The sequence below is a fragment of the Ixodes scapularis genome, unplaced genomic scaffold, assembly GCF_016920785.2.
Source record: "Ixodes scapularis isolate PalLabHiFi unplaced genomic scaffold, ASM1692078v2 PGA_scaffold13__105_contigs__length_92229423, whole genome shotgun sequence".
Taxonomy (NCBI): domain Eukaryota; kingdom Metazoa; phylum Arthropoda; class Arachnida; order Ixodida; family Ixodidae; genus Ixodes; species Ixodes scapularis.
Window position 1 is genome coordinate 52,730,550 of NW_024609839.1, and position 27,414 is coordinate 52,757,963.

Sequence of the window (27,414 nt, forward strand, 5' to 3'; positions counted from 1 at the left end):
TGCGTGCAACACGTCCGATATTGCCGCTTGCGTGTCAGATCAGCCAAGATGTTTCTTTTGTAATTCTGCACTCCTGGAAGGTTCCAGCCATTTCTAGGCTGCCATCGAGTGTTCTGGATCGGAAGATTCCCGAATGTTCTGCGTGTGCAAGAGCAGCAGTAACGAGCTGCTGCGAATTAGTCAATCTTCCATCGCCGATGCAAGATGCGTAGTACTTTTTGTTCAAGTTTTTTACTTTCATCCGAACGCTTTTATTCGTGACAATATTTTGCAGAAGAGCGCTACTGTGCCCCCTCAGAAAACATTCCACAGCCCGGTAGACAAAGATCGCAGTGCGCAAAAAGGCTACCATTGGAAGCGCCTATAGACACGCAAGCAAAAACCGCAACCGTAAGAAAAAAGAAAAACAGCCTCCATTCTGTTTCATACGTGGTGCAGACTGCTGTCAGGGCTACTGGCACAAATTCACTGCCTCATCGAGCATCCCATGTGCACAAAGGATGTGCCTCAAAGCATGTGAAAGTGAAACACTATTTAGAGCCACGCACCCACGACAGTAGCCCCGATAACGCTACACAGCCGAGGACCACCTCGGAGTTGTGAGAATTCCACATCGGATGAAGCTACCCGTCAAACCAAGCTTCGCTGCTTGGTCGGTATAGTGGAAGCACACTGAATCTCAAGTACGGCAGACGAGACAAAACGTTCCGCAGAAACTCACCGGACTCGGAGGTTCGGGTTCAGCGATGACCCCTGCCTTGCCGAGAAGAATCCGGGACTTGCGGACCATGTCCTTGCGAATAGAATTAAAGAGCTGCACAGCCGGACTCGTTAGAGCGGGAATTCACAAAATGTTTCTAGACACTTTCTGAAAAAAGTACTACCAGAGACAGCATCCGCAAAAACGTCTAGGGACACCTTTTACGAGGAGTCTTAGCATCCACAAGACTGGTTCGGGACACTTTAAACAAAGAGTACTAGAGGCGACGTTCACATAAATGTTTCGAGACACTTTCTGCAAGGTTTAGAGGAGACCTCTAGACAAATGTTTTGGGGCACTTTCGAAAAGGGGCATTGGAGCAAGCTCTACACAAATGTTTCGGAGCATTCACTTCAAGCAACAAGCAACGGGTTTTACATCGGCACAAAGCGTCACGATTGAGGCAGACCCTGTTCACGAAGTCTGTACTGTTAAACTTAATTTTGCGTATGTAAAATTAAATTTCAGCTTCAAGTGCAGATTTGCTGTTTTTGGAGTCATCAAGAAGAGCAATTACAAAATTGAATAATTTATTTGGCCGACTAATGTGAACAGGTCTGCCAGTAGCGGCAGTTCAGACAAGACTCAATGACGAGTGGGAGGAACTCTAAAAGAAACCTGTTAGAAGCCTAAAAATGGCAGCAAATATTTCACCAAGAGATTAAGGTCCCTGGGAACTTAGAGCTGCTAAGAGACTTAAATCCTTTCGGACTTAGCATCACTAGAAGAACTAGCATTGCTGAGACAGTTGCACAAGGCCGGCATTCTTTAGTACCTTCGAAATTCGGCATTGGTAAAAGACTTAGAATTACTAAGAGACCTAGGTAGTTCTGAAATTCAGCACCGACAAGAAACTTAGTATGCTTCAGACTTAGCATCACTAAAACAATCCCTTAGGCCTTAGAATTGCAAAGGGACAGTTCTCTAGTATCACTATACTCCGTTCACCCTTAAACGGGTACAAAAACGAAATGATGTGAGCCCAAGCTCTCTGCCTCTCGCTTCAAAGTCGGCCAGCGAGAAGTGCAATGCGTATCGTGCTTGTGGTGTCAATAGTTCTTGCACAGTCAAAGGTACTGTAGTTGCGAGCCTTGCTGCTTGGTGGTGTCAACGCGTGACAATTTCGCCTGGTAGCAACATACGAGGGCAAAAGCTCGAGGTCGCGGCTTTGAAGCGTTCTCCCGCAGAACGAGTGCTCGCGCTAGAAATGCATGTCTCAAAGCCAGGAGCACGGGCTAGCTCATGCTTGTAGCTTTGGCTGCAATCTCAGCTTATGGGTGAACGGAGTATAGTAAACGCGTTAGCGTTCTCCGCCAAGTCACATTCAGGACTAAGTACAGTAAATCCACGAGCGAGCCATACTGACGCAAATTGGCGCTGCTTAGGAGCCCATGACGTCGTGGCATTTCAACAGAGCTTTACAGACCGCCACCAGACTTAATTTTTAAAACTGTTCATTTGTTGTAAAATTCATTTTCTTGACTTCTCTACCTGCAGCCCAGAAACATTAGTCTATACATCGTTTCACCTTATGTCCGGACACGGTAGACGCTACGAGCTATCCTAGCCAATCCCGCTCTGTGGAGGTAGCCCGTGATACACTTTCCATGCGTCGCTGTGCCCCCCTCCACGGTGGCATGACACTCACATGACCTTGGATTGGCTCCAATGGCTCATAGCATCCGCTGCGCCCGGACGTAAGGTGAAACGGAGTATAAGCTAGTATTTCTAGGCTGCCAGCACAACATAGACCACATCTAAACAAAAAAATAAGTGCAAAACATTTTTCATATCTCCTTCAGCTGAGACTAGAAGCCCCGCCTTCAGCGCAAGCTTGCTAACACAAGTGTGAATGTGCAGGCACACGAAAACAAAGCAATGTGGAAGCCGGCGAGCTTGTGCTGAAGGCGAAGCTTCTAGTCTCAGCTTTAGGGTGAACTGAGTATAAGAGACTACGTGCCCTCCGGTCCTCATCTCAACAAGAGGCTTAACTCCTTCCGAGCCTAGCATATTGAAGAGTTAGTTCCCTCTAGGCCTTAAAGCTGAACACTCAACAAAAATGTCGACAAGATTTCCGAACGCCGCGATTGGCCAGCACCAAGGTCAAGCGCAGCCTTGGACAATTGCGGCGGTCAGAAATCACAGCGACATTCTTGCCGAATGCCTACTTTAGGTGCCTCTGGACATACCATCACCAAGAAAATTAGTTAGTTACCACGGGTCTTTGCATCACCGAGGGACTTACGATAGTTCCCTCTAGAGCTAGTATCCCCCACAAAAACTTAGTTCCCCCAGAAGTTAACCTCACTAAGAGATTCAATTCAGAAGAAGCCGAGTCCCTTAGTAACCCGTCGGCCACCATTCTTAGGCTTTGAGTAGGTTCGAGCACCCCCCAGCAGACGGAAACACAGCAAGCCAGCGAGCATGCATCCAGACCAGTCGCTCACGTTGCCAGACAGAAAGTAGTGCCCCACAGGAACAAAAGAGGAGCTGGAAGCAGGCACCGTCCAAGACATTGCGGGTGTGCGGGGGGAACAAGCAGCGTAGCTTCGACGCCGGGACGCGGCATAGCGTGCAGACGGTGTCGAGACACCGGGACGAGACTCCGCTACTGACCCGCAGCGCGGGAAAGCGTGCTGGGAGGGGTTACGAGAAAGGGCAACAGGCAAGCGTGCAGGGTGAACACCAAGGAGACAAGGGAGCCGAGACACTGAAACATTTCAAACGACAGCAATTAGGTGCCTCGAACGCGCATCAGAAAAAAGCGGTTCCTCGATTTCTGCCCGACGACGTCATAAAAGTGTCGCGCCGTCGCCGGTCGCGATCACGGCGGCATCACAGAGACGGTGGTGGACGTAGCAGACGCCCGTTTTGCAGCAGGTCGCGCTCCAGCTCAACGACCCACGGCAGCTTCGGCAGCCGGGAGACGGGACGCCGTGACGACAGTGACACGGGCGTTTGCTCTTGCTTTTTGTTGGAACTTCTATGGTCAATTTACGGGATTGCGACGTCCAGCAGCACAACGCTCCGGCTTTTGTGACGTCGTCTGCTTCCACTTCGGGACTGCCTTCGATGCATGGGCAGAATAGGTTGCTAAACACACCGGCTGGAGACGCCTTCCAGGCACTGTGTACAATAGAAAAACTCTCTAGTGAAGCGCCTCATACTAAGGATGAGTTGACCGCGGCACCTGGTCTTCTGTCTCTCCTGGCAGACGTCAGTTAACCGTCGTCAGAAAAGCATTCGGCGATGCGGCACCCGAGTGCCAAAAGAGAACAGGACAGGCGAACCCGGTTATAAGGAAGTCGACGGAAATCGGGTATTTATTTCTTGTATATGTAATTTGGTATATCTGAGATCCACACAAATTCGTGATTTCTTTTGTGCGCACGGCATGCAACGGCTGTGCAACATTTAGCATTGGTTTGTGCAATAGCCACTGCTTTATCGGCACACATTTTCGGTAACATGCCTACAATACGGTGGCGTATCCATTTACTAGAATAACCGATACACGCATGAGTGCCCAAACAATTCGAGGTGCGCTTCTTCCTCGAGTGCCCTTTCACTGCAGAAAAGATTACAGTCAAACCCGTTTATAACGAACAGCAGGAAACGCTACGCTCAGTTCGATATAGCAAGTAGTTCGATATAGCAAAAAACACTTATAACGAACTTCCACGATGCGTTCATTGTAAGGTGAGAGCTCCTCTTTCTTTCTCATCTCTTTGCTTCCACCTTGTAACTTAGTGCTGCAAAGATTTTTTTTTTTTTTTTTTTGCATGCGTGCAAAGTTTGTTATTTTAGCTTATCTCTTCTCCTGAATCGCTTCCCTTCGTGGGCAATTGCTTTGGGATGAAAAGTTTTTTTGTTTTTTTTCTGTGCGTGCATGCAGTGTTTTTTTTGGGGGGGGCTTTCTCTCCTTCTGAATCCCTTCTCTTCACTCGATTTTGCTCGCGGCTTGGACTTTTGAAATTTTTTCTTTCCTACTTTTTCTGGGGGGAAGGGACAGGCTAGAAGACGATTGTTGGCACCTTTTTGGAAGCCTTCCCGGGGGGAAAAAGTTTGATATAGCCAATATGTTGTTCGTTATAAAGAGTACTTTTTACATGCATTTTTATTTCAATATTAGTCGAGTTTGATATTGAGACTAATTCGCTGTATATAGGTTTGTTCTAAACGAGCTTCACTGTAATGTCCTCTGGCTGGCATGGCAAGAGAAGGTGGTCGAACCTTTTCGAGCTCGTTTTGTAACGAAGCGTGAAAAAGATGCACACATAAGGCTGCTGTGTAGGAACCGATTTTTTGCTATTTTCCGGTTCGGTATAAGAACGGTTCTGTGTTTTCAAAATCTACATTTATCTTCTTTTTCTTTTCCTATTTTAAATGTTTCCTTGGGATTTATTCTTTCCCGCAGTTCCAGTGTTTTCCGGGGTCAACTTCCGCTGTCGGACAACAAAGAAATCTGTGTTTGTCGAGACTTTCATACGTCAGACATTATCACCCGTGCTAGTGTCGCAACCACACATGTTCCAACCAGCCAGTAGTTTAGATCGCAGCATTTCAAATTGCATGAAAAAAACTGCCTGTCTCTTGGGCATCTTTCAAAGAAGCTAAAAATGCACAGTACTGAGAGAAACTATGTGACTATGTCACCTCATGTCACGGTGTCACATGCCGTTCTGTCACGTGACCCCATGGCATCATGACGCCACACTATCTGACGTCATGGCGTCGCACTGATGACATCTCGTGACCACTGTAACATCATCCACTTGACAACACCTCCGGACAACACCCCATGGCCTCTCGGGTGTTGGCAGGCACTAAGATAAATAAATCTATCCAACTACCTAGTATCTACAAGCCACAGGCATGAAAGTGCTGTGAACTGCCCTTATAAATGCTACACATTTAAATGAAAGGCGTTTACAATTCTCTGTAATGCCTAATCAGAGCACAGCTCTTGAGGAGGAAAGGACGGTACGGAGGAGTGGGTATGCCCCTCCTCCACCTTCATACCCTCCCCTCCTCCTTTAGCAGAAATTTTCTTGCTAAATTTATTGGGGAAATTTTTACATTAAATTTTGCAGAAACATTTCCCGCTAAATTTAGTGGAAACATTTCCCCGCTAACTTTAGCACGGAAACGTCCCATAATGCAAAGCGTGGTTACGCCGACGCCGACGCTGGCGTCGACGGCGACGCCGCTCAACCCGGAAACAGGCGCCCAAGAGCTGTGCTCTCAAAAGCCAACCATGTAGTCTTCTTCACGTTTAGCGGCCAAGAGGCACCCAAAACATGCCGTGTTCAGAAAAAACACAACAAGTGCTAGGGTGTGGTGCGAGTGCAGACAAGGAAAGCACAGCTTCACCTTCTTCTCCTTGACCGGCTCAGTGTTGGTGAGGGAGTTTGGGTCCGGGTCGTCGGGAACGCCCAGGATGATGTTCTCGTCGTTGGGGTCCAGGGTCAGGATCTGGGGCTCGGGCTTCTTCACCATCGCCTGTTCGTCGATGACAGAGAGCAGTTTCGAACGAATTTGCTTTTGCTGTCGAAACCTACACTACCCATCCCACCATTCACATTGTTCACATTACATGAAGCCAGGCAACGCCATCTCCGGGCCTGGGTCATCCCTCTGCGTTTTTTACGGAAGAAAATTGGACAGAAATTAAAATGTGGACTACAACTTTCACTAATTTCTTTTGAGGGTTGGCCCGTGTCTCGGTATATTTTGGTAACTAGTGATTGTAAACTTTCCAATATTAAATGCAGCATCTAAACAGTCAAGCTGAGAGTCAAACAGTAGCAACATGAGAAAATTTCGGGCACCCGAGTCTCTAGGGAAAGCCACGCCGAATGTCTACAGATTCTACAGCGGGAGAACATTCTGAAGTTTCAAATACCAACAAGAGCATGCGCTTCTACAAGCCTCGAGACAAACAGCAGCAGAACTTGAAAGTCTCAAATCCCCAAGTCCCCGCGGAAGACTATGGGGTAGGCTATGTCTTGGCATGGATCGTGCCCAAGGACGCGCCAGCGCATGAGTACACTCTAAACTTTCATACGCCGATGAGAGCGTCCATGTGTTGAGACGTCAGGTCAAACAGTAGTGGCACTTGAAAACTTCCAGCACCCCAAGCCTCCGCGGGAAAACCACGACTTTCGGAGTGTTCCGAAGGTGGAGTGGCACACTCACCTGAGCATCCCAGATGACTTCGTCCTCCCAGCAGCCGTACACGAGCTCCTCGTTCTCCACGGGAAAGATGGAGTACCAAGTGTCGTCTCTCTCGTCCAACGGCTCCGACTCTGCAAGTGGTTCGGCCAGGCCGGTCGTCAAGAAAATGCATGGAGGTGGAAAGCTTCTGAGGGCAACGTGACGCCACCAGAGGTGAAGCCAGAAGTGGTGAGGGGAACGCTCCCAACATGACCAAAACATGGAAGCTACGCAAGTGGACGAAAAGGAGAGAGCTGACTTGGCGTCTCTCGGTTTTGGTCGTCGTTGGGGGTGTGTCCTTCCACACCTCTGGCTTCAGCTCCGGTGGCGTCGTGTCGCCTCCAGGGTCTTCCTTCCTCCGGGAGAAATGCCAAAGCGCCGGTTCTACGCTCCCCTTTGTTTCGAAGCGCGGAAGGCGTTCCGACGGAAGCCCCTTCTCCCACAAAAGCGTCCAGGCACACCCCCCGTCACGTGACGTCGGGTAACTCGACGCAGAGGTCACATCGCCACGACAATGTAATGTCACGCTACATTTAACATCTCGTACAGCCGCTCTTCAAACACTAGTACTGCATTCCACGCATAATGGTTCCTCGGAGGTAAAGGTCGTTGTCGAGTTTTCTTCGCACTTTCAGTAAAGCTCGGGTATCTCGAGACCGCTACGCTCTCTGTGACCGCACCTCGATCCAAAAGATATTTTGTAAAGTATCCTCCTCCCTTCGATTTTTGTGATCGAGCCATCGCGACATTTGGTACGAATGTCGCAATGCGGCTGGTGACATTAAATTGCAAATTTGAGAACTAGCCTTCGGGTTGATCGCTATGTGCCGCCGCTGGCATCGGCTTTACACGAAGGGGGGGGAAAAAAAGGAAAAACCCAAGACCTTGTTTCTGGCTCAAAACTGTTGCCGTTTCTTCTGCCCCAATTGTGAAATACATAAAAAGAAAGGAATTAAGGATAAAACTGTTTCATAACATATATTATCGCAAAGTTAGAATACAACGTGAAACTTACATTTTCCCCCTCACACTAAATATTGCAACGTGTTGACCATCAGCAAAAGGTACGTGAATAGAAATGTAAAACCAATCGGTTCAAATCATCTATTTTTCCAAAAACAATTGGCGAATTGAATCAGTTGAGCTCGGAAGTTGTTGTAATTGTGTTTGACGCTTTTTTTGCTGCATCGTGAAGTGTATTTTTTTTCTTTAAGTGCCCTTATTTATTGCATTTCTTAGTGCGTGCACAAGCACTTGCCAAGATGTTTTGATATAGTGCTTGTGTATATAATTGACGTATATGTCTTCACCCACTGTAATGCCATCCGGCACTGTGGGTAAGAAAGTAAATAAATAAATAAATGCTCATTCCACGCGCGAGTGACAACGACCCGTTACCGTACCCCACCCCACTCACTTGAGAGGCCAGCCTTGGATCCAGCCTTGGCCAGCATGGCTTGGGACATGCTCTTTTGAGTGGCAGCCAATAGGGTGCCTGCAGAGATGCTCTTGGCTGAGCACCACGCACCAGAAACACAGAGGCCACGTGTAAGCCGTCCATTCGTACGGGCATCAATATCTAGCCGGGGCGAGCCAACAGTAGCCAACCAAAGACGAAAAGTACGAGAACAAAATAAACGAAACTATGTTTAATAAGAAAAAAAGGAAATCTGATGTAAAGTGTTTAGACAGCATAAGGCCAGTCTGCCGCTCAGGTATCGAGACACTGGTTGACGCTGTAGATTAGAAATTTAGCCAGTGCAGTACAACCGCTAGCCTGAGGTCTTTGACATGCACCACGCAGTATTGATACACAACCACACGGAAGTATGATGCTCATCCAGATCGAAACGGGCAGGGGTGGGGATTGAACCCGGGATCCCTGGGTTCTTCAGCGCGAGCTTTCGCTCCACGTGCTCCGAGCTGGTGTGCGCTAGATTACTCGGCCACCGATTCCTCACGTTTAATAATACTCTATTAAACAGTCACTTTTTTTTTATTTGCTTTTTTTCTTTTTTTAAAAGATCTGTGTACAGTGTAGACCGCATATAAAGTATGTCTCGGGAGTCGCAAAAATCCGCACTATAAGCGGTACCGCGCTATAACCAAAACATCAATTTTTCAGGCCAAAATACATGCCATGAGACAACTTACCTTTGTAAAAGAATTTATTTTATGTTAGATGAAAAATAAAGCTTAGTTTGAGGACAGTCTTTATTTCAACAGACTAGTACAGTTCTGTCTCAAGTATGTCACGCATTTTGAAAGAAATGAGCGGCTTTTGCCTGGCGCAGCCTTTTAACGGCGTCGCGGGTTGCGGACGGACATTGCGAGCGTTCAGGATTGCTAACCCTAATCACTTTTCTCCGAAGATGAAAACGCGTGAAAATTTGCATCCTTCATACGGTACGCGCCAGTAATACTTTGAATTTGAGCAGACGCATGAAATGCGCCAAATAAGAAATCCGGGCGATGTTCGAGGACACAAATGCTTAGAAAGCACCACTGTAGTCGAAGTAAGCAAACACGACGACACGGGCGTTTCTGCAGTCTTGAGAGCGCCGCCACGGCATCGCCGCACGAGTAGGTGGATCTTCCCTTCTAGTACGTGCTGGGTTATCATAGCGACACACAACGAAAATTCAGTCGAGGATAGCGCTTTTACGCAGAACGATAAGATGAATGCCGTCTACGACGACGATCACAACCGACGCCATGTTTGCGGATAGAAGCAGCCGGCCCGCGACCGGCATGCAACGCGCGCGAACACTTCTCCTCGACCTGCAATTGGTCTGTCGTTGCGGTTTGTTTCTTTGTTTCCAACGCAGCGGAGGGACGCACGCACGTGAACGACACGTGCGTGCCTCCCTCCGTCGCTACGGCAACTGCAGCCTCTCTCACCGCTTCTCCCCGCGAGTGCCCCTTGCGGCTCGCGCCGTCAGCGCCGTTATCTACTGTCGCACAGGGAAGCATGCTCGCTGCTCCGGTCGTCGGCGCGGTCGGCGGGCTGTGCCAGAAACCGCACTATAACCGGTATTTCCCTTCGCGCGCCTGCATTTTAAGCGGTATGTAATTACATGGAGTTCTATGGGAGGTGAACCGGTGGTTTAAAAAAAACGCGTTATACCCGGTCCTGCACTATAAGCGGTTACGTTGTAAGTGGTCTATACTGTAGTACTAAGGTATCCACTTTCTGTTCATGCTTTTTATGAAGCAGACATGAAAGCCAAGTTCAAAACTGACAGCACAGAAGGAAATATAATGATATAGTCAGTGAACAAATGTACTAAAAAGTGTGCAATCTTTTTGGTGAGAAAACCGGCAACAAATGTTGTCACGACACAGCAAACAAGAAAAGGACCAGGGGCAGATTGATGAGTCCAGCTTGTGTGCGTGGGTGTGTATGGGGGAGGGGGGGGGACAGGCATTTGGCTGGCGGTGGGAATCAGCTGAGAGATGATGTTACGGCTGAAACATTGCCCAGAACTATTTTGTTGACCCAATATTTGCTATGTCACCAAAAACTAAACTTTTAGCTGGTTTATATCAACTTTTCATTAAAAAAAAGTTGACCTTGGGGGGGCTTAGGAGTATGGTCCCTTCTTGCCCCCTTCCCCCTAAACCAACCCATAAACAGGACACAGTGGAAGTTGCAGATACATCAGCATGAAACATTACAAAGAACAAGCTGTTTCCTTCAGTCTCTCACCTGGAATGAAGTGGAAAAAAAAGAGGTGCATTCATCCCTTAGTACTGGAAAAAATACTATACAAAGTTTCCTGGAATGAGCGCCTCGCATTAGGAGCGAGGCAAACAATAAAAAGTTACGCAATCAGGCAGTATACTAAAGTAGAAAAGCCGGTAATATTGACCTTGCTGGCTAAAGGCCGATGCAGTTCGGTTCAGGATCGAGGGAACCCAGCCAGCCGCATTATTCTTGTTGTTCAGCTTTGCCAGGACCTGAACAACGAAAAAAAAAACACCTAATTGAGTTCATGCAACAAAATTATCAAGAGCATATTCAGATTAGAATGTAATTACTGCCATCAAAATTGAGAGAGAGACCATCACAGCGTTGATGTGCACTTGTCAATCGAGATGACAGACACGCGCGCTGTGCGAATTGCTTGTTTTCGGTTTCGTTGCATACCAGTTGTTTAAACCTCGCAGCAATGGCCCTCCAGAAATGGCCGACAGTATTTTCGAGAAAGTAAAGGCAAAACTGTTTGTCTATTTGGTATATATTAAAGGCATTCTAAATGCGTAGCATTTACAGGACCACACTGCGATGTCGTAAGTGTGACGTCATCGTCAAAGTTACATCTCACAGACTCTTAAGCGCCAAGAGCTTGGTTCCATAAATGCTACGCATCTAATTAAAAACGCCCAAGTCCCCGACAAGAGAGCCCCAGTGGCGCCACCGACCTTGTGCTTGATGTCGTCTCCGTTCCAGATGACGTCCTCCTCCCAGGCGAGCTGGGAGACCATGAGGTATGCGTCGTCCGGGAACTCCTCCAGGTCCTTCAGCTGCATCGTGTGTGGGTACTGGTCCCTGTCCTCGCCTTCCTGGGACAGGCGGGCAGGAGAAGAGAGGACGAGCGTAAGGCTTGTCGTCGTTCTCTGCAACCTCCTACGAGGATTCTGGCTAGGGGAGCTCTTTTGGCAGCATCTACGGCTGCGCTATGTCGCCACAGTGCAATGTGCGTGGTGTTGCGACCCCTGAGGCAGGGCCAAGCCAGGACCAGATCCGCAGGACGATTCCCGGCAGAAACATCACGAGACGAGATGGTCTCTTGCGACAAACTCTGATTTAATACATATATGCAAAGTATCTACATCGTCTGAGAGCACACTTGCGACCTCTTGTGCGCTCCTTTTATCGGGTCGCTCTTCGGTGCTCCAGGAGTTGGCAGCCCATGGTGGCCGAGCTGTCAGCAAACGTCATGTCCAGGCCCCGCCCCACTCATCCCCCGAGCACGCACACACGCACACGCACACCCTGCAACGGCGGCCGGGCTTCACCTTCCGGCGCCGAGGTACTCTCTCCCTAAATAAGCCGCGCCAAGGAGGCCACGACAAAGGGTCCACTGTCTGCCCGGGAGACGACGTTGACCGGGACAGGAAAGGGCTTGGCTGGATTATTCGTCAGTAGTGTCGGAGGCTAATCCGAACCGAGCACACCCACAAAGGTCCCGCAGCTGGCGCGCCGTCACCCGGAATCTTTGCCTGGTAATCCCCCCGGTTCCTATGTCAAGTGACCCCGTTTCGGGCCAATGTAATCGCAGCCAGGAGGCCAGGAGAAGGGTCCGGCTCAGCCTCGCACTGAGGTGTGGCAACGTCCACACGGTTCCGGGCAATGTCGCTCTTCAATTAACGGCACAAACTTGCTTGAGAACAAAGGGTAAAGTGCAGGAAGGGTGCTTCCCGTCGCAGACGTAACGGTGGGAAAGGAGCGTGAGGAACTTCGAAGGCCCCATTCTAATATGTTTCGTCTCAACGAAAAGCTACATCTCGCATGCACCAGTGCTGCGGCTTTACTTTGGATACAACATTTATCGCGGAAGCGACGAAGACCAGAGCAAAGATCGAACGTGAGAGCCGGTGTTCGAATGGGACATGTATCCAATCGGCGATGCGCTGACCCAGCACTTGCGTGACACTCTTCCGTCACACAAGTGCATCACACCGAGCGGTTAAGAGCTGGCCATGTGTTAAAAAGCTGCACCCAATAGCTACTTGGGAGTACGACCCATCCCATGAAAGTCTTTAAGACATCCTAAAGAGATGACTGCGAACGGAAGAGAGGGGTCATCCCCTACGCCAGCTCCTGCCTGACGGTCCTTCGGAACAAGCCACGAAACAGAACCGGTGCCAAAACCTTCCTGAGCTCGGATGCCCTCGACGCACACTTGGACAGTCCGACCTGGACGGTACAGCCCGAGTTGCAGAAGTGTCCCCGAGAAGACAAGGCCCACACACGTTGTCGTCGTTAGTGGACTCGCCCCAAGCGGCAAACATGCCAAATCATCCCCAGACGCTGCAAGCTAGGCGGCGCCGCACAGATGCGCTGACGACGACGACGTTTGGGGGAAAAGGTGCGGACCTCGGTCTTCCGGGTGGCATTGGACCACTCACCATGATGCACTTGAAGCCGTAGTCGAAGGTGTCCCCCGTCTCGGGGATGCCGTACATGTCGTACCACAGCTGGGCCGGGCCGTAGCGCCAGTCCGCCACCTGTGGGGACACGTCCGAGCACCGCGACGCCTCGTTCTTGTTCCCCGATGACTGCTCCTCTTGCGGCCGCAACAGCCGCAACTGCGGGGAAATTGCCGCGGGACGTTGCTTGTTTACCGAGAGGGTCGCTTTGTTCGCTGTACTCTGATTTGGTAAGACTTGGTAAGGAAAAAATGCTATGAACCCCCCCCCCCCCCTCCCCCCGTTGGCCAATCGGAGCGATGGAACAGAGCACCCGAAAGATCTCTCTGGAAGGGGGTGCACTTTTATGGTACATCGTCGCGTGCTTCACTGCGATTTTAAGAGCACAATCGATTTGCTTAGAAACGTATAATACGGTTGTTTAGACCGTGGAATCTCCAACCGATTTCCTAAAGGTTTCCAGAGCTTTCAGAGTTGTCCGACCTCTTGGAAGTTTCCCGACCGTCCCCTGTGCAAACACTATTTTGAGATTCGGCCCTATCTTAGGAGATCTCAGGCACCCACTGGTACCTAACCTAGTGCCAAACATTCCCTAGCACGTTCATTACTGTTTGCAAGTTCTGCAGGTTATTGCAGTGATTTATATGCATACCCTTAGAAGCTCCTATGCCAAGAACACGAGCCTACGGCATGCACCCCACTAGCCCTCACACCCCTTCCATATATTTGTAACACCCCCCAGATTGACTATCCTGGATGAACCTATGGGCTCCCGAACTGCTTTAAAGCATCAACGTTGAAACAAGGAGGAGTTCCTCGGATATCGGTTGAAGCAGGCAAGGTTTTCCCGAGACTGAAAAGTTTGAGAACACCTGATTTACACAATATTTTCCCGAACGGGAAACAGCAAACTAATGTAAAACTGAAAACAAATGTTTAACGAGGGCAACTTTCGCCTACGAACTAAAACAGAAGGTAAAAAGCAGCCCGAGTTGGCCACGGAAGGGCGACCGTCTAGAAGATGCGCGTTATCACTCCTTTCACACCTACGCAGGGCACGTTCCAGAATGTTCCGAACCAGAACGTTCAATGACAGCCGAGAATGGGCCAGAACCTTCCGAAAGAGTACAGAAGTGCCAATAAAAGGTCCAGGCCAAAGGGGGTTGTGACAGGGTTCGAACCCCGTTCCGGTATGAGGAATCTCTCAAGGAGGACAACGACACACGTACCTCGTCGTCTGGTTCGCACAGCTCCGGGGGCGGGGGCGAGGCCAGGTCCAGCCGCCACGGGTCGGCACCCTTGGCCGTTCCGTCCTGGGACGTACCGTCCACGTCCGAGGGCACCTGCTGCTTCTTCTTCTTGCGCTTACGCACCCCGCGCCAGATCTGGGGTAGGCTCGAAGGCTTCCCGGGGCCAAACAGCCTCGAGAAACGCAGAACCTGGGCACACGACGAGCAACCAAAGGCGTGAGATTTGGTCGTGCCGGCTCCTATCGCAGATCTAGAATAACTAATTAACCCTCGGACGGTCGTGCGGCAGAGACTACACGTCCGGAAGTGCCCGCCTAAATGCGAAACCGCACGCGCCACGGGAGGTCGTGCTATTCGTTACGCCCTTGACAAACTATGAACATAAAATTCGTGCAATGTTTCGCTTGGTTGTGGCTATTTATAGCTTCGAAAATAGGTGCTCCACGCACGTGAAACTCGCGAGATGGTCACGTCGTACGTCGGCTGCATTGGCGGTAGTTTCAATTGAGGCGCCGGTTCTTCCGGTCCAGGCTGTTAACGCTTCTCAAAATTGAATTCAGAGGATTAGAGCTTACCGTCTGACGGAAGAGCTCCGTAAAGTATTTCCGGTTCGGAACTTGAAACCGCAAGAATGTCGTGGAAGCGGACGCGCCCAAGAGGAACCAAATGGAAGAAAGGTCAAAACTTTTCGCCTTCTATACGTCCATTTGATGCTTTCAAACCTGAACAGCTTGCAAGCATTGTACGTGCTTTGGCTAGATGCTGAAAACAAAAAACTGTGCATTGACCATTTCTTTATACCATTTCTTTGCAAAAAAAAAGTGTGACCATTGAGAGAAACATATTTTGGGAAAATGACTCAACCATCAAACGGTCAAAAAAAATCCGAACAGATACCGACGCCCCAAAAGAACATTTAAAGGGGCGATGCAATGATTTTTGTATTTTGCGCAAATACCGCTTAGAACGAATCCCTGACATTAATGACCTGTGAAATACCTGTTCGTTTTTCACCACACGCAATTGAAGTCACAGAAAAAAATAAAGAAAAACGAGCAGAGTTCACCCCCTCCACTCGCAGTCAGAAGAAGCGCCCACGTGATCTGGAGCCTATTATATGCTGCCAATGTTGATCATAGCCATGCACTCGGGTTGGCAAAGCACAGGACACGCGCTGAGTTCCAGACATCGTTATGGTTCGACTGTTGTCGTCATTGCAGCAATTGGACACAGGACACTACCCGAATTCTTCTCGAGCAATAGATTATCACGAGCCCAAATCGAGGGCCCATGCAATGCTGAAGTCCAATCTATGAGCCGCATTCAAATATTGTCACTGGCTGTACTGCTACCGCCTAGCTACGTCATCAAGTTTTGCGAAGGAGAGATTGAATGAAAACGCTAGGTTTCGTCCTAGAAATCACAGCGCAACAAAGGAGTTTCTTGGTCAGTGGCATTGCGTGCGAGTATCCTTGAGTCCCACTAGTGCCAGAAAGCTTGTATAAAGTGAAAAACATTCCAATTGAATATCGTTGCACCGCCCCTTTAATTCTATCATTTGACACATAATGTTCCAGGGTGTCTAGCAAAGTATTATTTTGAAATTCCCTGACATTTCCAGGTTTTCCCTGACAATTTCCTGTGAAATTCCCTGTCCACTGTAGAAACGGTTAAATATGTAAGACCATTAGAACACAAGGCATTGACCACTGTGAGGATCATTTTGGACGGGCTTAATCCAACTTGCATATTCCGAAATATTCGGGATTGTCCAGTCCGGATTAAACAAGCAATTTCTTGCCGCCAACATTGTCAGTGAAGAAGCCACTTCTGGAAACATAATGAAAACACAACACATGTCAATAACCGAATGGCAGCATGGCTACCAGACGCATACTTTTGAATACTTTCGTCTTAAGACTTGGATTAAGGTGTGCAGCCTTTCCCATTTGTTACTTAAGGGGGAACACTGGTCTTGGAGCTTTTTTTTCTTATTATATGAATAAACCCAATAGGCCCGTAGCTCTCAAGTTTTGGGCAGCGCTCCAGGCGAGCAAAATAGAATATTTGGCTCGCGTTTCGAACGTGCGTCATCACGCTTCCCCACTACAGTTTTCTATACTCCGTTCCATTCTAAGTGCTAGCATAGCAGAGGTACAAGAGCGAGCTCAGAGCTCGCAGTGTCCCTTCCAAGCACGCGCGCTCGTGCAGTGCGAGCATCGTTCAGGGGAACATGTTTTTGCAAGTATAGCTTCAGCTTCGCTATCATGTAAAGTGAAACATACGGGCTCTCGGAAGCTATGAAAGAACGCAATAAAATAATAAAGCTGATTGGGACGCTGAGGCCGCGAGCTGCATAATTCTTTTTTCTATTTTAGTTTTTCTTTTTTTTAGACGTTTTGTTATCGCGCGTCTGCAGATGCTGACAGATGCTTGCATTCGAACGTGGCACGTGCAAAATCGAACGTTACAGCGCCGCCTGGATAGCGCTGCCAGCATAACATGGTCGCGTCTTGCGGACGCGCTCGCGCCCCCTGCCCGAGAGTAACGGGTCTATAAACCGCACAGGCTTGTTCAGCTTTTTGTGCTGATTTCACATATCTGGTCATTTTCTCAGTCAGTAGAATTGTCCTCAAGATAATTAAAACTTGATGGCTTTGCTTGTAGGAACAATAACAAAAATACTGTTCAACAAAATATCATTTTTAACTCATGGCTAAATATTACAACGTGCAGCAATGCAATGTTGGAACTACTTTTAAGATAAGCTTATTATTAATGATTGCACCACACATTGAAGTTCAGTGCTCAATGCATGGCTAACAAGTAGTAAAACAAAAGATCAAATACAGAATTGTCTAGACTTATATTAAAAAATCTGCTCTCAACATTGTATGCTTCACACATTTAGCTAAACATTTCAGGAAAGGTTATAGTATTTCTATTTGCTCGAGATGAAGAGATTTCCCTCCTGCAAATTTTTAACGAGTCCAAAAATTGTGTTTTGTGAAAACAATGTTTTAGAGTCAACTTCAAAGCACATTCAGCCCGCATAGACATTATAAATTGATTTATAGCACAGATATTGATCCACAAAATTAGAGGCCTGGTGGATTCAGAAAACAGCAGCCATCGCCATATTCAAAAGAATGCAGTTTTAGGAAGTTTTTGGCTCCAAAGACCCATGTCCCCCCTTAATCAAGTAGCTCTAACTGGATCTAGCCTAGTGTCGCGCCTTCAATCCAATCCAAGGGTTGGAGATGATTGTGCCGAGATACAACCCAACATTGCTTTCACTCCACAGTTGCACATTTGCCGAGAAAAAAACGTTGAAAGGAAAAAGTTTCTTCTACAAAAGCTGTTTTCCGCTGATTAAACTGAGACAAACCTCGCCCCCTTGCTCGGCCCTTGGATGTAGCAGAACAAACACACCTAGCTTTTCTGTCCCTAGCCAAACACCGCTCTCTCTTCTCTGGCATCTTGTTAGAACGACAAACATGCTGAGCCCCAGCGGAAGCCAGCTGAGCCAGTGGCAGATCCAAGGGGGGGCAAAGGGGTTGGCCGCCCCCCCCCCCCCCCCCCCCCCACAAACCAAGTCGACCCCCCCCCCCCGCCCCTTTCTGGCAGGGCAATTTGACATGGGTGGACCCCCCGGTGCACACGAAAAAATGGGTGAATAGCATCCTTACAAATTTTCCACCCCCCCCAAAACGGAGTTCTGGATCCGCCCCCGAGCTGAGCGTGCCAACAGTCACCTGCTACTACAGGCTCCTGTAAGTTCTACTTGGTCCGACTGTTTACACAACCTTTCACCTCCAACTCGTGGGGCTGAGCAAGGGTGTCGGGCTGCAGATCACACAGTTGCAGGGTCAATTTCTGCTGCACACTTCATCTCGTAAATCTCGCTAATTATTATTACGACTAATTATGATTACATATCCCCGCTACTTGCTTTCAATGCCCATCAATCGCATACTACGGGTTATGTGCACTCTACATTGTCTTTGCCCGCATGCTTCTCAGTAAGACGATATTGTTTCCTTTCTTGCTTGCAAGTTTTTTCACTGAAATAAATGCTACAGGCGCCCATAATCTCAAATTTTAGTTGGATGAATGTCAGGCTTAGCTAGACGTCTGTTCATAAAAAATTTTCTTTTCTTTCTTTTGTGTCTTTATATAAAGGAAAGGTGATGTGCTCAAACTTTCGCATTTCATCAGCACCACTAGCGTCACATTCTTCCGGAGTTTAGGCTTCTTGCAATAAATAGGTTCTCCATGTGGGCCGAAAGGCCGGGTTTAATTTTCTCAATCCATCCCCGTACACGTTCAGCATGACGAATATGTTTCTCGGTGTCCAACTCACCTGTCCCGGTCGAAACTCGGGGAAGAGTTCAGTGACATCCAGGTCGGCGTACTTGGAGGGCAGCATGGCCGCCAGTGGGGTGTCCAGGTTGCGCTTGTTACCGGACTGCGCAGAGCCGTCCCCCTCCCCTTCCCCCTCCTCCGAGGGGAGGGAGGGAGGGGGAGGGGAGGAGGGAGGGGCCGGGGAGGTGGAGGGGTCCTCGGCCGGAGGCACAGGGGGCGGCGGCATCAGTGCAGAATCCTCCGGCTTCGGCTCCGAGCCCGCCTCTGGCTTCGACTCTTCCCCCTCCGCTTCGGCGCGCTCTGCGGGGGGTCGGTGACGACGACCGGAAATCAAGATCCGTCGTCTCTTTGAGCCGCGGTGGCACTGCCCGTACGTTGTACAAAAGGCGTGGTTTCACTGCAGACATGGTGATAGAATTATCTCTGTCATCAGCTTCAACATGTCTGCAGCAATCTTTTGTAGGATCAACGTGACAGGCCCGTTACACAAGGAAGAAACGCCTTGGACAGCATCCACAGACCATCTTCCGTACGATCTGTCAAGCAGTGCGACCGCGGCTTGGGGGTGGGGGCCGTGCAAACCATTGGAATGCCGGGGTGGATTGTTTCTCACCTTACACACGCACGGGGGTACTACAATCAGATACGAGCAAAGAATCCGGCAAGAGCTCTGCCTCCAGCATGCATTTTCTCGATAAACATAACAGAAGTCCGGGACCGACACCGTGCATTTACTTCTCTGCAAATACCGATGAAAAAAGCTGACGGGTACTCCTGACGAGATACGGCGCCCGTGATGGGTCTCCAACCGGAATGTTTACCGCGTCCACTTTTGTGGACGTGGTCTGTGTATGTGCGGAGTGGGACGCCAATCACGCTGGTCGGAGACCCGTTCCGAGCTCCCTACCTCGGAGATCAACACCAGCGAGTCGCCTCCAGAAACTGTGCAAATGTGCAGGAAGTGCCGATAAGGTGCCGGAGAGGTGCTCTCTGTGCTTTGATCGGAGAAACGACGATACCTTGGCTAAGGTAAGTGTAAAATGTCTCGTGGAACGGGTCGCCAAAAGAGTGGTCCCTTTCTTCAAACGCATGCCCTAGAAAAACGCAGTGAACTCTTTAGTTCGGCGCCTGCGGCAACAAACCCTTAAACAATCGTCGCAAATGAACCTGCCTGCAGCTCTGGTAATATCCGACCTGCCATTACGCCGTCTTTGTTCGCAAAGCTGCACTAGCACGTGAGAGGCTTAGCTTCAAGAAGCGGACAAAAGATAAAACACAAGGGAAGTCCAATGATAAGAAGGGTTTTTGTTTCTTCATATTCACTTAGCCCTCATCTAACGAGATTTTGAAGTTGACTGTTTATCAGTATCCACTTAGCCCACGCTTGCTCCTGACACACGAAAGCATCGAGAAACACCACGTCCCAAACAACAAAGCACGAAAAGGGGCAGAAGAGTGATTGTATATGACGTAAGAAACTTTGAGTGAACTTTGCTGGTTCCATGCCCTGCAGAAGAAAGCGTTACCATAACCAGCATCTATATCAATGTCAACTCTGCGGTAGAGTAGCTATAAGATAGCGTGAATAAATTTACGGTGATAAACCCAAATTGCTCTTCAATGTACATCTATTGGTGCGTCTTAAGAAATACCGAAACCTGACGGCTCAAGCAGTAAGAGATGACTGACCAGCATAAGTAGCTTAGAATGGTGCTAGTTTTGTTGGTTCCAATGCTATCTCTACCTCATAATTTGTTCGTTGTAGCACTTTAAGCCACAACAAACAAATATCTGCACGCTCTGTGGGAAAGTGGTTGCACAAGCCTCATTCACAAATTCACAAACGGTGCACCTTAATTAAACATGGTAAACTAATGAAGCACATAACACTAATGAAGTGATCATCAAAAAAGGACGTCATAACACCAAAACGTAAGAATAGACCGAAATCACTTGCCAAGGTCGGGGACTGGAGCCGCCTCTTCTTTTCCTTCGTCGGAGTCATCGGCCAGTTCTTCAAAATCGAAGTAGTCGACGGAGGATGGGAGTTTCCGCGAGTATTCTGCGGAAGGTGTTTACATTTCGTATGACATCTTTGCCGCAGAATTCTATTATGGTAAAACTCAATTCCAAGACAGTTTTTTTCCTCATACTTTTTTTTAATTCCTTCAGCGAAGTTTGCATGTTTTGCAGGTATAGTTACGTTTCTCAAACACAATTGCAAGTAAGCAATTAGATATCAAAAACATACATAGTCATACAAAAGGCGAGGCTAAACATAAAACTTGAGTCGTATCGATTCGACTCACTGAGATGCAGTGATCACTGGAACTTCGTTTGACATACCAAAAAAAACTTCCAAAAAGATAAAAGAATTGGGAGCTACCTACCTTGCTCACGACAAGCTATACTCGGATTATTTCTCCACAAACAAGAGTCCTACAACCGGCCATTTCCGCTATCGTAACGTCGTCGATCGTTTTGTCGTTATGAACTGCCTAATGCACGCCGCAAACGAGCACTTGACACCCTCAAATGTGCAATGCACAGAAGCGTTAAGCTTCGTCCCACTGACATCTAGCAACGGCGGAACGGCATACGAAAACATTCAATAATGCTCTGGCAGTGCTGGAAAAAAAAAAAAGTGAATGAAATTAACTAGATTTGGAATGACCTTGAAACCCCCCATAGCCAGCCACCGCATACCTTCATCACTCTGCGAGGACTCGTCTTGGCCCCCGCCGGCACTGTCGCCATCTTGAGAGTCTGCTTCGGCGTCGCCAGTGATCTCTTCCCACATGCGTCCGATGCCCAGGTGATTGAGCTGGTGAAGGTTGCGCTTGGATTCCTGCAGCGGTCGACACCTTTAGGCCATAGGAGCCACAAGTCCAACGATTCCTAATGCTCGCAAAGCTTCGGAGATCGCTACGGTGTTTGCAATGCGTAAGTGCAAAGAGTGACTGGCCTTGTGGAAGGAGCTTGCCTTGCTATTCTTAACCTGCAAGGGACTACAGTAGCTACGGCCCTTTCTTCTTTTTCCCACTTCGCTACTTCCGAGGCCGACGGCCTCTCCCTGAATAACGCGTGGTGAGCCATGACTAGGCAGTCTATGCGCTGCCAAAAGACGGTAACCCTTTCATCCTTTGTTTCGTCATAGAGCAAAGCCGTCGTGTCGGGGGGAAAAGCGAGGAGTTGAGGCAAAAAAATGAATGCAAACCTCGTAAGTATGCTTTGAACAAACACCGACACGCGTAAACAAAACCGTGTTCCTGCTTCAAAGTTGAACGAAGACGAAGTATGTGTTCTCTGCACTAGCACGGTCCTTAGATTATCGAGGCCGGAATCTTTTCATCGCGCTGTGGGAAAGTTTTCTATAAGGATAAAATAACAAAAGCTCACTGCCAACGTTAGGAGTCAACCAACCGGATCGCCGGAGAACCCAACGGATGGACGTGGGTGTCGAAGAAGTCACCGTACAAAAATTCGCTGGATTTCTACACGGCGATTTTATAAAACTTGAGGGACCCGTTGAAAAGACAAACAATTGTAAACGCCATATATAATTCAGACTCGGGGATCATATTATTTCAAAATTATTTTAAAAGTTTTTTTTTTTATTTCTAATTTTATTTTTACTTTTTATTTTTAATTCTTACATGGAATAGTGTTACATGCCATGACCAAATTGACTAGGGCAGAGACTGCCAAAGTTTCCAGACATGTAAGCAGTTCATTTGAGGACTGCAACACTAATTAGCTAAAGCGAAAAAAATATATATATATACTTCATAGTTTTGCCTTACCGGATCAAGAAAGTCATTTTCAAGCCGGCCATGCTTGTCGATGTTCCCGAACAGGAACCCAGTGAGGACCAGGTCTGGCTCCCCATCTTCGTCGCTGTCCATGGCCTTCAGCTGTTTGTGCAAGTTCACGTTATGAGTACGGGTTCCGTGTTTCCAGGGTTTGTTTTCCTTCGGAATCAGGGGTGTTTTTTCGGGGTTTATTTTTTCCCATTGGCTGTGTTTCTCAAAATCAATTGTTGGTGTCAATTAAAAAAAAAATTGGGGTTTGCCGAGGCTCACATTGAAGAAATAGGACACGGACATGGGGTTTCTCAACCTCAAGGAAACATGAGTCAAATACTTGGAAAACGTTGCCGTACGAATAAGGAAAGGAAACAAGGTCAGGGGTGCAGTTCCATAAAAAAAAAAGTAGTCTTGCAGAAAGTTCAGAGTGAGGTATGTCCGATATAGTCATGAACCAATATGGTCATGAACCAATATAATACAGTCGCGAACCAACTCGCCTGCATCGCCACCTTAATAGAGTTCTTCCTGCGAAACTTTGGTTTTTCTTAAGGCCCGTTCACACACTCGCAACTCCTTAGAACCGTGCGCCTTAAAGGGACACTGACACTCCCGAAATATTTTTTTTTTATGCGATCTATTATGGTGTGAGAAGACTACCCAATCAACATTTGGCTACACAGGCATATATATTTTTAATAAAGTAAAAAAAATACGCAACTGCTCGAAACCGAAACTCGACTGGGGAGAAAGAAGTAATATAGAGGAGAAAGACATCAAAAAGCACTTGGCTGTGCAACTTTTTTTTTTCTCATATCAACATATTTTTAGCTTTTTAGAAACCACAAAAAGTGGGTACCATATTTCTTGTCCATTTCTATACTCTGTTTCACCTTATGACGTACCGCAGGAAAGGCTAAGCGCGAGCTCCTTGCTCTAGGGCACTTCTCGGCGGCACAAGCTCTCGTGCGTTAAGAGGAGCTCCCAACGCTACGAGCTCACGCTTCCAGCCTTGTCTGCAGTACCACATAAGGTGAAACGGAGTATAGTATTGAGTATGCACCTTCGATCACCCATGACTTTGATTATCTTTGGTGGCTTTGTCTAAACCATAGAAAACAGCCTTGTGACCACGGAGAAGAGAGTGAACGCGACTCAAACCGGCCAGTTCTCGATCGGCGGTTTTCGGGAAAGAAGAAAAACAAATTTCGAGCTACAAATTGTGTTCTGGGTAGTTGGGCTCCCATATGTTATGTACAAACAAAAACCTTGGCGAGCATAAATACCCTGTCAGTGTCCCTTTAAGGGGGGGGGTGCAATGATTTCCGGACTTCGGTCAAAAATTTGTGGGAGTTGCCCTCTGACACTTCAGAATTAAAAGAACAGGAAACCAATTTCGAATATGTGTCCTAGTTGTTGTGTAAAAAAAAAGATAAATATTGGCATTTCTGGCACGCTTCAACTCACTCCCAGTCTTCAGGGTCACACCTGGTCGCACTCCTAGTAACGTAATTCAGGGTGCCGTGTAGGTTCTTGAGTGCACTCTCAGAGGACGCTCCCTCTCCCTCTCTGCTGACATTAGCGGGCGTTATGCTGCAGCTTAAAGCCGAGTGAGGTCACGTAAGCTTCTCGCCGCAGTTCCTTCGGCTGCCACTCGCGGCTGCAGGTGGGGGAAAAAGATAGACTTTTGCTTTGCGATTATGCAGTGGAATCGCAACATTTTTAATGAAGATGTTTTCTCTATCCTCCGGGACATGATAAACAACGTAAAAATGACAAGATGCGAATTTTTTTAATCTTAAAATCGTTGCACCCCACCTTTAAGGCCTTTTAAAATATTTTCAGCGACAGAAGACACTGGCCCGCTGGCGCCATCGATGTGGTGACACTGAAACTGCATTTCACTAAAAAAAAGGTTTGGTGGTATTTGCGAGGTCGAATGTACTTATGAGGAATGTTTGTTCATAACATTGACAAAAGTTTTTTCATGCCAAGAAAGAATGATGCGTGAAAGAAATAGAAAATATACAGGACCGCCAAGTGTTCCACTGCTACCCGATAGGTGGTGCCAGTGTGTCCTCTCGTCGTAAGTGATTTTAAGGAGTTTCAAGGCACTCGATCCTAAGAAGTCGCAAGTGTGTAAATGGGCCTTAAGAAAAAACCAAAGTTTCACAGGAAGAACTACAATAAGGTTCAAGAACAGCTACGAGGTTTATTGGTTTTTCCAGATTTTTATAAAGCTGGCTCGGGGGTTCATTCTAGGGGTTACCGGTATATTTACCGAAAGCAAAAAACCTTATAAGCCTTCAAGCTAAAAACATGGCTTGCACGTGCCATTATTCTGCAATGCTGGTGGTTATTTCAGACGAAAAGGCAAACAGCGCGCAGAAAACGGGGACTAGAGGAAGTGCAGACTATTTCAGCCTATTGACTCACTTCGATGGGCCACCTCTACAATGTTACAAGATTAGGGTATTGAAATTAATTTTCTGTTTGCACCCTGATATGAAAATTTGTAGATGCCGAGCTTACAGCTTTCAGCAAGCGCATTGGTTTGATATCTGGTAATGTTGAACACACCAGTCATCCGATCCTCACTACAGCCCAAAATATTTCCCCTATAATTACTGGACTGTGATATAAACGAGGCAGTATCTCTAGTTCCCTTATATTGTCTGCAACAAAACATCCTCGTCTAAAGATGTTGCTGAAGAGATACTCCTAGCTCGGGCTAGCTACTGAATAAGAGACCCTGGGTTAGGAACGTTCGCTGCCAGAAGACCATCTGAATCTTCCACACCGCAAAATTAACAACCATGCTCATAACTTGACACTCTGCACCACTTTTTGTTCTTCACTCTGAAATCAATAATTAGTGGTCACCGTCAAACTTGGCAAGTTGGTCACCAACGCCGAAAATGCACATGAGAACGCGTTAAGAGTCGCAACCAATAAAAACTTGCAGTTGTACGTAATCAGAGCAACTTTGTGATCACAGTTTCATTACAACACAAAAGATCCTGAACGAATCACAGTGCATAAATGCACAACGAAATCGATCAAAGTCGTGCCTCCAAAACGAACGTTTAGCAGTATCCAAGAGTTTCCACAATGGTTAATAGACAAACACAGTTGTAATGTGAGTGCCGCTGTCATACTGGAGTTCATAAGGATGCAATCATTCTTGCATTCTGAAAGTAGGTAGCTGAATCTAACAGCGCGCACGACATCTTCACTTGAAGGATGACCGGAATCGCACAGAGGTGCAAGATATTCCGTTAAATAGCGCAACAAACAATGGCTGAATGTAAAAAAATGGCAAGTGATAATAAATCGGCTACAGTTACCTGAATTCCATGACGATCAGCTTTAATTAACACAGCATTTTAAGCGCAATTTAAGCGCACATCAGAGCGCCTACAGATATGCCGCCACAACATAAACATTTAGGCTTAGTGGGTACCCAATGTAGCTAGTGGATGTTAGCTTGGTGCGGCAAAAGGGCGACGGCGTGTGCTTTTTGTTTTGATATAAAAGAATTAAAGTGTTGTTGCGCTATCTCGGGGCAAGATTAGAAAGCCATACTAGGCCACCCGTCATGTTATTGGATGCATTTGGGTTGTTGTCAACAGATGGCGCGTTCGTACGCGCGGCCAACTTCTGCAGACGCTCGCGCATAGAGTTATTATAATGTACGCTAGAGGTTCAAGTGGCGCTAGTGTGCTGACGCAAATTGAAGCAGACAGCAACCAGTCGAAAATTGACTTCCGGTAATACATTTCTATGGGAAAAAGTGAGTGCATTTTCTCTCTGCGCTCGATCATAAGCGCAAATATCCCGAATAATTCATACGTAATAGGTAGTTTAGAACATTTCTCAGTCATGCCGACGAAATAATTGGTCAGTTACGGTGTTTTTCTTTCAAATTCATCGCATTAAAAACGGTGCTAAAACAGCTTCGTACGTGTATTTATGTGCACTGTCGGACACTGTTAGCGCGAACACGACGTCGGCGCTTTTCAGCCTGGGGGACATACGTGCCAAACGAACGAAGAACATCTGGAAATTAAGAAAGACGGCAAGAACTACGCAGTAACACCGGATCAGTAACATACACGTGCATATACGATCAAAATTGATTGAAGGCCACGTAATCTATTCCTATTTTAAATAAGTAAGTACCGTTTTATTCTTCCTGCTCTGAGCGAAGCTGCTTGTTCTACGTTCAAAATATCACTCGCACGCTCGAAATCTTTGAGAACAAGTGCCAGATAAAAGCTGCCCGGCAGAAAAAACAATACGAAGACACCTTTCATAGCAAACGGACTTTATTCTCTACGTTTTGAATGTTTTTATCTGCTCATGCACGACGGGGTCATTTTTATATAGTGACAGGACTGGCATATTAGCAATATATAAGCGTCACCGGATTGCTGGCGAGCCTTGAACACACTCTACATTCCTTTCGATTGTAATTTTGCTTCGAATCGTCGCTTGTTTTTACACACCTGCTGCGGAACACACGTTTGGGACTGAAATGTAGCGAAGTTAAACATCGTTCACTGAAGAAAAATGCGCTAACTAAAGCAATTACACTTTTACAGTGTTAATCAAGGTACATACTATTCGGTACGACCCAAATAACCAAAGTGTTCCGTGTTATTTTCCGGCGAAGAGACAAAATGCACGCGCGCTTTCCCATAGGAATACACAGGAAGACTGGAAAAGTAGACTGGTTGCTGTCTGCTTCAATTTGCGTCACGGAAGTCGCATAGACACTAGCGCCAGTTGAACCTCTAGCGTACATTATAATAACTCTATGCGCTCGCGCACAAGTGCACTCAGAGTACACGGTGACACG

At 47.5% G+C, this 27,414-nt stretch overlaps 1 protein-coding gene across 4 annotated transcripts in view; it reads right to left on the reverse strand.

The window, feature by feature from the left end:
• Positions 1 to 26,024, reverse strand: part of LOC8039303 (transcription initiation factor TFIID subunit 1) — a 76,917-nt gene extending 50,893 nt beyond the window's left edge. For 2 of the 4 annotated variants that reach the window (XM_040499231.2, XM_040205749.3), the window contains exons 1-13: positions 25,901 to 26,024; positions 22,551 to 22,661; positions 21,454 to 21,595; positions 20,705 to 20,809; positions 18,746 to 19,047; positions 14,362 to 14,571; positions 13,112 to 13,291; positions 11,402 to 11,542; positions 10,849 to 10,936; positions 8,394 to 8,471; positions 6,959 to 7,068; positions 6,134 to 6,262; positions 722 to 814 (exon numbers count right to left, since the gene is read on the reverse strand). In XM_040499231.2, coding sequence (XP_040355165.2) covers positions 722 to 814; positions 6,134 to 6,262; positions 6,959 to 7,068; positions 8,394 to 8,471; positions 10,849 to 10,936; positions 11,402 to 11,542; positions 13,112 to 13,291; positions 14,362 to 14,571; positions 18,746 to 19,047; positions 20,705 to 20,809; positions 21,454 to 21,595; positions 22,551 to 22,652 — 1,680 coding nt within the window. In that variant the 5' untranslated portion in view covers positions 22,653 to 22,661; positions 25,901 to 26,024. Of the gene's footprint in view, positions 1 to 721; positions 815 to 6,133; positions 6,263 to 6,958; positions 7,069 to 8,393; positions 8,490 to 10,848; positions 10,937 to 11,401; positions 11,543 to 13,111; positions 13,292 to 14,361; positions 14,572 to 18,745; positions 19,048 to 20,704; positions 20,810 to 21,453; positions 21,596 to 22,550; positions 22,662 to 25,900 lie in introns of all 4 variants that reach the window. The other 2 variants (XM_042289898.1, XM_040205748.3) reach the window with 1 other exon arrangement.
• Between the last annotated feature and the right edge of the window lie 1,390 nt (positions 26,025 to 27,414).